General features: G+C 38.6%; 1 protein-coding gene across 1 annotated transcript in view; it reads right to left on the bottom strand.

Moving 5' to 3' along the window:
• Nucleotides 1-180: 180 nt before the first annotated feature.
• slco5a1 (solute carrier organic anion transporter family member 5A1) overlaps nt 181-11,949 on the bottom strand; it is a 43,260-nt gene continuing 31,491 nt past the window's right edge. The window contains exons 6-10 of the mRNA XM_028569764.1: nt 11,657-11,855; nt 8,784-8,943; nt 7,988-8,229; nt 7,746-7,810; nt 181-2,496 (exon numbers count right to left, since the gene is read on the bottom strand). Coding sequence (XP_028425565.1) covers nt 2,039-2,496; nt 7,746-7,810; nt 7,988-8,229; nt 8,784-8,943; nt 11,657-11,855 — 1,124 coding nt within the window. The 3' untranslated portion in view covers nt 181-2,038. The remainder of the gene's footprint in view (nt 2,497-7,745; nt 7,811-7,987; nt 8,230-8,783; nt 8,944-11,656; nt 11,856-11,949) is intronic.

The raw sequence follows: 11,949 nt of genomic DNA, 5'->3' as shown, positions 1-11,949 counted from the left end.
TCAATATTTACACCATGATCACTTATGAATATGTAATTTGAGGTACTAAGTCACAATAATACTATTAGTTACCACCATTACAACTTGATAATCCTTACCTGGCAGAAAACCATAAATCTTGGCCAAAAAATGTTAACTTTTAAAATGGATTCACTGCACACACTTCAGATTCTCAATTCCTTTCAAACTTGTAATAACTAAAATGAAGTCAAACTGATCAGGATATAAAATACATTAACTTTATTATACTTATATTCCCCCTTAGAAAAAACAAATTCATTAAATGTGGTTTTTAAAACATGTACCAATATTTCCAATATTGAACAAAGGTTTTTGTTTGTTTTTTTTTAACACAAAGGCCATACCAGCGCTTTCATTTCTCTGCAAACACTACCTGTCCTATTCAAAGGGAGGTTAATCCATGAGCCAAAATTATACGATTCTAGTAAAACATGGCATCGGTTATACTGAAGGTTGTAAACTTCACCACCAAACTAGCAGACCAATTTTTTTAACATGACTTGCAGAAGGTACATCTCTGGAAAACTGAAGTGCTAAATTCAGTGCAGTGATTAAGTTTAATAATTAACCTTTTAACCAAGAATTTCATAGTACAGTAGGTCTGACAAACCGCAACATTCACTGGCCTTCAATCATCTCTCTGTCCACTAGAGGGCCCCAAACACCCAGGAACTGAATAATCAACATCTGATTACTTTTGCTGATAAAATGGCTTTTACATGCTTGCTGCACTACTTTCTTAAAAGCCTAGTCTACTAAATAACTACTATGTACATCTGATGACCATTAGAATGGAGAAGCCATTACAATATGAAGCCAAAGTGATGCATCCTTGCATTTGTTATTTGTTGCAATAGATTAAATACAAAATCATTTTACTTTGAAGTTGTGGTGTTTAAAAGTGGTTCAAATGTGTTGCGGTTTTGCCACTCTTTAGAATCTCCATCACAGTTCAAGAAACAAAGTACAATCACATCTTCTGGACATACAGTAGCTTCAGCACATGGTCAGCGATGAGATACTTGTCTTATTCCTGTTTGCCACATTGTGATAATAAACTACTGTGATGTGTAATGAAATGTAGATTTCACAGAAGTCGTTAAACACTGTACCATTGGTGTTTGTCGGCTTTAAGCTACATGGTTACCTTGCAAAGGCGACGAGCTTCGTCCACTGGGGCGCAAAGGCTCAAGCTCGGGGACAACCGTTCACAAACACAGAAGCTGAGGGCAACAAAGCAGAATATTGCGCTCAACTGAGAGGATAGTGACTGGCTTTTCGGTAGCTAGCATTTACCCTGGTAGCTAGCTTTGTATATTGGACTGGCCGAGACAGCCTGAGAGGCACTGTTACAAAAAGAAAGAGAAAGGAAAAAAAAAAAAAAAAAAGAGGAGAAACAGGATTAAAAAAGAAAAAGGTCAATTATGAAGATCCAAACTACACCGGGCAGGAGAACAGGTGGAATGGCTCAAATAAGAGGTTACTGATATGTTCACAGCTCGGACTGTAAGGGAAAGTGGGATTATGAATGAGCCAACAACAACGTATGAATTAGGCGGGGAAGAAGAGAGAGGTACAGATGGAGAGTAGAGAGGGAGCTGTACGTAGGATCTTGCATAGTACAGGTATGTCAGTTGTGCTTTAGAGGTCGTGTTGATGATGACTCATCCGTCTTTACAGAGTTTTAATGCCCTGCCCTTTAACAGTAGCACCATGAGATGTCTTTACATCGTCTGAACCTTCAAGGGGAGGTCTGACCTGTGTGGATGATGTGTGTGGCTGCAGCTGATGATGTGCTCAGAATCAAAACAACATCTGTCAGTTTCCTGTCATTATAAACAACAATTAGCAGCCCTTTAAATATGGTGGGCGCACCCGTGTCCCTGCCTGTCAGTCCCACAGCAGGTGTGGAGCCCTGCCTGGTGTCTGACTGATGTAAAGCAGACACTGTGTGGCGTAGAAACACAAACAGGAAGGCACATGTCACAATGGAGGCCAAAGGGAGGATGGTGTGCTCTCAGACATGGGCGGAGCCTCTGTGGTGATTTGGCAAGAGGACGGGCGGGGTTATTGCTTTGAGGGCGTTGCCAGGGCAGCTGAGGCTGCTGTGTCCGCGGTTGAGCAGCAGGGCGGCGGGCGGGTCGGCCCGAGGTGGGATGAACACGGGGCAGGAGCGGGTGCGTGAGTGGCTTTTGTGGCCTCCGGCGTGGCAGATAAGCTCGCTGACGGTGCCCAGCGGAGGCAGGTGCTGGCGCCAGCGCTCGGCTCGATCTTCCTTGTGCTTGATCGAGTACCAGGTGAGGAAGATGAAGATGAAGCCGACGAACTTGAGGCTGGCGGCCAGGCCGAAGTAGACGAAGCGGAATGAGGTGACGTCGTACTCCCAGCAGGAGCCGTGCACGCCGCAGTCCTGCTGCCACAGCATGCAGGTGGTGTCGATCACAGCACCAAAGTAGATGGGCGTGGGGATGTATGCTGAGGGAGAAGAGAGATGTTGTGATGAATAACTTAAAATCTGGTAAACAAGATTGTCACTGTGTCCCAATTCCAAACTACATATTAATTTCCAGCCAATATATACACATACATAACATTAGTTTGTTATACTAATTTGAAAGCACATTTTCAGGGGCTTTAAGTGTACCCCAAAAAGTTAATACACATACTAAGGATTTTTTTGTGTGGTGTTGAAGTACGCTATTGCATCACAATACAATGCAAAGCAAATGGAAAATCCCTGGAAAACAGTTATAAATCTACATTTTTAAACGCTCCGTTTGTAAAGTTTACAGCCTTTAGTCGCTTTTATTGAAACACTAAATTATGACAATTTGTATATAGTCCATACTGTGTATACAATTAGTATGTAATGGAATTGGATACAGCACTTGAATGTAGATACACTGTATTGTAAAACCATCATTCCATGCAGATCAGAAGCAGGCCTGATCCCCTCATGCAAGTCAATGGAAGTAGACTTGAATATTAAAAAACTTGAATATTAGAAACACCTTTCTAAATAATTAATCCACCTACGGCCTCAAATATCAAAAGATTTGTTGTGTTGAATCAGTTGTGTTGAATCAGCACTTTTCTAGCACAGTGTCCACAAACACCAAAAAGGAGTAATATTTTCTACATAATATAGTAATGACTTTTAGGATTTGTTTCAGCATACATAGTATGACTTTTTTATATTTTTATGACTTAACTTTGATTTACTATGATTTTTTTGGACATTCTATACTATGACTTTTGTATGTTTTTTTTTTGACATAATACAATGACTTTTGTGATATTTTTCTTCATACTATACTGACTTTTGACATTTTTTTTTCAACATACTATACTATGACTTTTGTGATTTGTTTTGACATACTATAATATGATTTTTTTTAAACATACTATAACTTTTTCAACATACTATACTGTGACTTTTGGCATACTATCTTATGACTTATTAACGTACTGTACTTTGACTTAACAATGTACTATACTATGACTTTTTTCGACATACTATACAAAGACTTTCATGATTTTCTTCAACATACTATACTATGACTTGTTTGACTTTTGTTCAACATACTATTCTATGACTTTTGTGATTTGTTTCGATGTACTATAATATAATTTTTTAAACATACTATAACTTTTGTGATTTTTTTCAACTATACGATTACTTTTTGTGATTTGTTCGATGTACTATAATATGATTTTTTAAATATACTATAACTTTTTTGTGCTTTTTTCAACATACTATACTAGGACTTTTTTGTGATTTGTTTCGACATACTATACTATGACTTTTTTAGAACTTTCGACATACTATACTATGACTTTTATCGACATACTATGACTTTTATCAACACACTATACTAACTTTTTTGACATACTAAACTATGACTTTTTTATGATTTCTTTCGACACAAGACATGTATATATAAATAATCACTATATATATATATACACAAGGCAATTTATTTTGACACTATACTATGATTTTTTTACTTTTTTCAACATACATGACTTTTTTTGACATACTATACTATGACTTTTGTATGATTTTTCCCGACTTACTATACAATAACTTTTGTGATTTTTTCAACATACTGTACTATGACTTCATGACTTTTTACAGATACTATACTATGACTTTTTTAGGATTTTTTTCTACATTTCCTTCTTGATTAAGCAGTGTAGATTTAATGTACTTTATATTATCACTATTATTATTACTACTTCAACTTATAGTATAGTATACTATGTCAAAAAAGTGATACAAAAAGACATAGTATGTGAAAAAAGTCATAGTATATATATGAGTCAGTATAGTAGGTCAACGAAAGTAATTATAGTATGTTGAAAAAACTCAAGAAGCTTAGCGTAAATTCAGCCAGGAAAACTATTTTATGTTAATCACTCTCTCATTCCCCTTCATTCTCTTCCTCTTCTCCTGCTTTCCCTTATCAGCTGATTAGGTACATTTAGTCTTTTAGTTACACCAATAAGATGTAGCTACAATCTATAAGCCAATCACTCCAATCAATATTTAAATGTTTTCCTCTCCATTGCTGTCAGCTCTCATCATCCCAGCGCCTAGGTCTGAGCTCATCAGAGCTTGCTCCTCTTCTCATCCACCCAGATCTCAGCATGCTCTTCAGTCATCACCATACCCACCGGTGTCTAGACTCCACCGGGGATCCTACACTACTCACGGCTTCTCAACCCCCATAAAAATGATGACTTCACAATGGGAATTTGAGGTATCACAATGGGGGTCGCCAAAGACTTTTCTAATTTATCATTTTATAAAAAAGTAGTATAGTAGTAGTTATTTCCAAAAAAAGAGTATGTCAAAAAGTCATAATAAAGTCATAATAAACTTTTTTCTGACATACGGTCATATTTTTTATGACTTTTTGGATACACTATACTATGACTTTTTCTGACATACACTATGCCTTCTTCATAACTTTAATAGTAGAGTATGTCGGAAAAAAAAAGTACAAAAGATTCATAGATAAAAATAAAAATCATAAAATAAAAAAGTCATAGTATAGTATGTTAAAAAAGTTACAGTATAGTATGTCCAAAAAAGTCCTGTTAAGTCATAGTATAGTATGTTGAAAAAAAAGTCGAAAAAAGTCATTGTATGTATACATGCATACACAAAAAAAGTCATTGGCCCAATCCCAAAGTCCGGACTCACAGACTTTGGTGCGCGTTCTCGCGAAATTCGTAAGGGCTCAGGGTTGTCCCAATGTCGAATTTCAAAGGGCGTGAGGGTTTGAGTACACACTTACCGAGCCCTTTCCTTGAGTCTGCATCGATGCAGACTTCATCAAAGGGAATTACCCACAGTTCAAAGCGTTGTGACGTTTACTGCGGAGACCGTATGGAAATCCGGAAATTACAAAGGTAAACAACAGCACGACACACGGAACAGACCAACCTGTTGTCCAACTTGTAAAACAAGAGTTTGGAATCAGGCAGCCGTCTCCTGGGCCTTGGCCGTGTGGAAAGCAACAAACTTAAAATGAAGATTCTCAAACCGGCAAGTGTCAGCAACATCTTTGTTATTAAACGTCGCCAAGGTAACATGTGATCTCGTGAAGTGCTGTCCCAATCCCATTTATACCTATCTGAGCCCATGTGGCCTCACACACTCGCTCACTTAGTACCTGAGATCACTTAAGTCTGTGAGTCTTTAGTCCTTAGGGCTCACTTTGGGATTGGGCCATTGTGTGTGTGTGTGTGTGTGTGTGTGTATGTATGTATATATATATATATATATATATATATATATATATATATATATATATATATATATATATATATATATATATATATATATATATAAATAAACCTTCACAACTCAGTTTGTTGTTGTTCCTTCATTCTCCCTGTTCAGTGTCTGCAGCACACACATGAGGGTCGCTGGGTCAAGTCCCCGGACAGATCAAGTCAAATTAATGTCCTAGTATGTTGAAAAAGTCAGTATAGTATGTCGAAAAAAAAAAAAGTGAAAATAAAATATTCCAAATGAAAATTGTTGCATTCCTTCTTTGTTAGCATAGTATGTCGAAAAGTCATAATAAAGTCATAGTATAGTGTGTTGAAAAAAAGTCTAAACAAGTCATATTATAGTAGGTGGAAAAAAGTACAAAAAAGTCATAGTATATGTTGAAAAAAGTCATAAAGAATTCATAGTACAGTGTGTCAAAAAAGTCATAGTATATGATGTCATGAAAATATAAAAAAGTCCTAGTGTAGTATGTCCACAATAAGTCCTAGTATAGTATGTCGAAAAGTCATAGTATAGTATGTCTAAAAAAAAAAAAAAAAAAGTGATTAAAAAAAAAAAGTTTAAGTTTTATGTTTTTTTTTGCCCATGCTGTACCATTCTAGCCTGGTGAGACCGTCCTGATCTGGCAAGCTCCAGTTTTCCACTCGCAGATCAGTCTGGCATCTTGAGATAGAGAAACTTTGGAGCTGTTCGCCAAACGACCGACCAATCAGCATTGGTTTTGAGGCGGGTTTAGGTGTGACGCAACAAGAAGCGACTGTTCAGTCTAAACAACATGGCGCTGCCATGGATGAGATGAGCGTAGCTATCACGCAAGTTTTATCTGAATAAGAAAGTATTCCTTCGTTGAAAGAAGAGCAAAAAATGGCACTGGAGGCTTTTCTCGGGAGGAAAAGATGTTTTTGCTCTTCTGCCGACTGGTTTCGGCAAGAGTTTGATCCGACTGATTTGGCCGGTTGATTTGGCCTGTCTATCACCACCTATGTTGGTGATAGACAGAGGGTTTATCCAATCAGCTAACCAGTATTTTCGCCCCTTCCCAAAAGTTCTCCAACGGAAAGTTCCCAGATGGATATGCCGAGCAAATGCGAAGCAATCCATCTGGCGGAGTCAGGTTAATACCATTCCACCAAGTTTCATGGAAATTGGGCTAGTGTCCTGCTGACCAACAAATTAACCAGACAAAACCAGAATCATTACCCTTGGCGGGTAAAAAGCCATAGTATAATAGGTCATAAAGTTGTTTTGAAATGTCATACATATATATAGTATGTCATAAAAGTCACAGAAAAGTCATACTATAGTTTGTCATAAAATAGTCACAAAAGTCATAATATAGCATGTGATAAAAATGTTTAAAACAAAATAAAAAAATAAAAATAAATCATAGTATAGTATGTCATAAAACTGTCATTAGTATAGTATGTCATAAAAAGTCATAGTAATGCCATAAATTTGGTAAAGTCATAGTATATTATGCCATACAAATCACAGAAATATCATTATGTCCTAAAAATGTCCTAAAAAGTAAAAAAAAAGTACAAATTAGTTACAAATACATTACTTTCACCAAATGGCGGTTCAGTGCCCTTGAACAAGGAACCAAACTACTCGTAAAAAAATAATGTAGTGAAATAATGTAATTTCCCCATTGGGTATCAATAATATCTATATTATAGTGATATATCTAATATCACTATACTATATAATATCAATAAAGTAGGTTTTCTTCTGCGTATTCTAAATGACACGCTGCGCACTTTTTGAAAATCTTTAGCTTAACATCTACTCTTTATGACCAGAGTAGATACAATAGACAAGGGATTATAGTGTTTTAACCCAACAGGGTCACAAAACATACAGTGTGTGGTTCTAATATATTTATCATTCCTCATAGTGCAAATATTCTGGAACTTACCAAGAGTTCGGAGCAAGACAAACTGCATCCCAAGAGCAAAAGGCCTCTCCTGTTCATCAACAGACCTGACAAAGGAGAAATAGAACGTAAACGATACAGATTTACTGCACTGCATCCAAATAAAAGCATTTAAGAAAAACGTTTATCACATTTTTTATTCAGTTCAAAAGAGACAGAAAATAAGACAACCTTTAAGCAGAGTGGACACACACAGACATCGATTGGCAGAAGCGGTCCCTTACCTGAGTGTGACAATGATGGCGGAGGGCTGGGCACAGGCGGTGATGAGAGTGACGATGAAGAGGAAGATGAGGAATGGGATGAGAGTGTTGCAGGTGCGGTCGCACTTCCCCGATACAGCGTAGCCGTTCTCGTTTAGGTAGGTTTTAACGATGACCAGCTGGAGCTGGTTGCCCTGGCCTCCCGAGGACGGAGTGATGACCTGTCTGCTCTGCACACAGCCGCAGTCTGTGTAGTTCCTAATCTGTAGTCAGAAACAACAAGAGTAAATCTCTTTTAAGCTAATTTAACATTTGAAGCTAATTCTAGGGCTGTGTAATTAATCAAATTTCGATGGCCATTTCGGCTCCTAACGATCACAAAAACAATGTAATCGAGAAATAGTATTATTTTGCACGTTACATTTTGCAAGTAAACTTTTTTTGCCTTGTGTTCTGAAGGGGAATTCAAAACGTTCAACAGAAAAAGTATTCAGGGACATTTTACAGTTTAAGGTGTTTTTACTGTTGATTTGTTTAACAATTTCCTTTCCTCATGCGGTCATAACTTCCTATCTGACAATTGTTGTGGAGTTTGACACGTCCTGTACTTTCAGAGCTATGGGAGGAGAATGTACAGAACAGGTCTTTGTTTATTCATTATGATTAGGGTTTCCATTCTCTAAAATCGTTTTCATCACTCCTTTTTTACTCTCCTACTTGATGTAGAAATGGCCACATAAAAACAGAAAAACAAAAAGGTGTAGGGTGTGTGTGTGTGCGCATTTTTTTATATGTATAAGTGTTTTAGTGTACTCACCCCGGTGCTATCATTGCCCACAGTGCTGCATCCAGCCAGACAGGGGTTGAAATAGGTAATGCCATCCGAGCCGCAGACCGGAGCGTACTCATGGATCCTGCAGCCACAGTTCACGTTGCAACTGCCGGTCAGGTTCCTGTGGGTCATCGTCAGGGTCGGACTGCACAGAGGGACACACAAAAACATCTGTTAAGAACAACAAGGACCCATCATATCCATGTCCTGGACCATTTCAGTGCAGAGGCTACATGCTTCTTTTTTCATAAAACTCTTGTTTTTCCTAGCCTTTCAAAACCTATTGGATAACGATAAATGCACTGACAATGTTGCTTTTCTTTTTTAATTCACACTTTCAAAGTTACAGTAATGTTGTGTCAGCAAGGGCGAAAGGCAGGGTACTTAGCCATATGCTCGGTAGGAGCATTTCTTCATTTATTACACATTAATGCATTTAGGCTAGTTTCATTGCAACGTTGTTTACAAGTGTGGCCCTGCTTGGATAGCAGCACACCATTTAGTTCCAGAAAAATGTATGGGGCCATATGTCACATTTTAGACCACATTTCCCATAAATCCCAATGCTTCCTGCTGCAATGAGGATAATACTTGTTGTCCCCACTCCCCTTCCCTGTATGGCATCACTCCATAAACTTTTTTTTAAGCAGGAAAATCATGAAAAAAAAAATCATAAATGTAGTATATTATTTGCAAAGTAAAACAATTTCTGTTCAGTGCAGTAACGCAAAAGTAAAACAGTGTTTTTTTATGAAAGAGGCTGCCAATCTTCTCGGCAATGTCTACTGTAGTCTCTGCGTCTCATTATTAATCTGCTGCACATAATCCTTTTACTAATCTTTAATCTAGCCCTCTACCAGCCTGTGTGATGATAGAAGGACACAAACAAGGGGGTGAGGAAGTGATAACTTCCAGTGACTCGAGAGACAGTGTGGGAACCGTCGCTGGATGCTGGCTCTGTCTAAACCGGGAGCAGTGAAGCGAGTCCTGGGTTTTCTCTGGGAAGCTTCGCTCTGAGCCCTGCGGAACAGCCGCGGACGGGCCCTAACAACACAACAGCCTCTGTACTGTCACACACACACAGACACACCTCTCTGAAGGTTTGAATTTTGATAATGTGTTCAAGATGCAAAACAGGGAAATTTTTAAAATTATTTTATGCTTCTTATAATCAGTGGACTATCATTTTTCACAAGAGCGAGTGATACACATCCTAATTTTGTATTGGTTGTTACAGGGCAAACACATTTGGTCCCATCCTGACACAACAGTGTCACATTCCAGACACTGTGTGTGAAGGAGACAGTGTGCGTGTTTGCATGCCCGTTAAAAAAGGCACCAGCCCTGCTGCAGTCGCAGGCTCGCTGCACTGATTGCCTATGTCCTTTTGTTCAGACTAAATTCCGGCCTTCACCGAACCCTCCAAATGTTGTGTAATTGTGTGCCGGCTGCACTGCATAAAACTTAAAGAGAGCCAAGAGGAGTGGCTACATGTGGTTTAGTGCTGCAGACACTGAACAGGGAGAATGAAGGAACAACAACAAACTGAGTTGTGAAGGTTTATCAAGATGCAGTATTCGGATCATGGCCCAGCTTTATTTTAAAAATGTACTTGTCTACATGCAGCTTATAATTCAGCATACAGGCCCAAGTCATAATCATGTAACACTTTTGCAGATATTCCAGAGCTTGATATCTTGGCTTTGAAAAGTTTGAGGACCTTTGGAGTTTGTCCTGTCCTTTTTTTTTGTCAAATAGTCCCCAGCAGGGAGAGCTCCATCCATACTAGTGTGTGTGAGTACAGACAAGTGACACAAAGGGTGGGCCTGGGCTAAACATTCCTCATGTGGGTGCTACCAGTGACTAGTGACCAGTGCGGTTCATAATGAGGATCCCCTACCGGTTCACACGTCTTATTGACCCCTCTATAAACACCGGCTTAAACAAAGACTGCAGTTATTAATGGGTCAGCTATGGGGCTTTAAAGGGCACGCTGACTATTTGACAAATAATCACCATATTTAACTTAGTTATGTGAAAAGTAAATTTCAAAGAGGTTTAGCAGTTTTCCATGTGTGTTCACTTTTTAGTGAGACGATGCAGTTAGCTGGCCCGTCTAATATCAAAAGGATGTTTTTATATGTATTATACTTCAGATTATATGTCTGCACAACAAACTTTAGAATTAAAAAATTTAAAATGTAAATTTTTGGTACAGCGATGACCGTTATCAGCGTACAGTTTAATGAGATGGGATAGAGAAGATATGTAATATGTTTGTATGTCAAGGTCACTCTGTAACTTTAACTTAATGCGTCTATCTGTATGAGTGTGTTCCTAACTTCTGCCCGGGGCTCAGACATGGGATGACTGTTTTGTTAACGGTGAAGCCTCGCTGCTGATGTGGTGTCGAGTGGCAGCATCAGAAATAGAGGTGGCAGAGTGATTCAACAGAGCCACGAGAGCAGATGCCAGTGTTGCTAATTAATCATTCACACCAACACAATGCTATAACACATGAGGATGATGGGAGCGGTGACAGCATCCCAGTCCCACGCCATCCTCCAGTATGTGTGTATTTCAGATATAACTTCATATGCATTTTCTTTTAAATAAGCAGTACTTCGGCTCAGTTCTTATCACAGCAGCCCGGGCTGCATGTCATCCCCCCTCTTTCTACCCCCTTTCCTGTCTTCATCTGTCCTATTAATTAAAGGCCAAAAAATTAAAAATTAAAAAAAATAAACAGTTTAAAAACAAACTGTATAACTGGCTCCCAAGTACCACATACATAAAATGATTCATTTTGTATATAGTCGGGGAAAATGAGCTAACAAAGCAAGTACATTTGCCCTTACCCAGTGGTGTAAGGTATGTTGATGCCTCCTAAATTGATGCTCTCACAGCCCACTATGAATAGCGTGGAGAAGCAGAGCAGAGACACCCCACTGCAGATCATGGCCAGCTTGGCTGACTCTCTAGCGCCGAGCTTCAGCTTCTTGATGATGTAGCCTCCCAGCACGATGCCCACCCCAGCACTGGGTACGATGATCACGCCTGTGAGAGAGATGAGGGAAAAGAAGGCTGGGTGAAATAGAGGAAAAGACTTCAGAAGTGTTGCAAACGACACAGAAATAAAACAGCTAATTTG

This window comes from Perca flavescens, chromosome 22, assembly GCF_004354835.1.
Source record: "Perca flavescens isolate YP-PL-M2 chromosome 22, PFLA_1.0, whole genome shotgun sequence".
NCBI lineage: Eukaryota > Metazoa > Chordata > Actinopteri > Perciformes > Percidae > Perca > Perca flavescens.
This window is presented reverse-complemented; position numbering and strand designations above follow the sequence as displayed.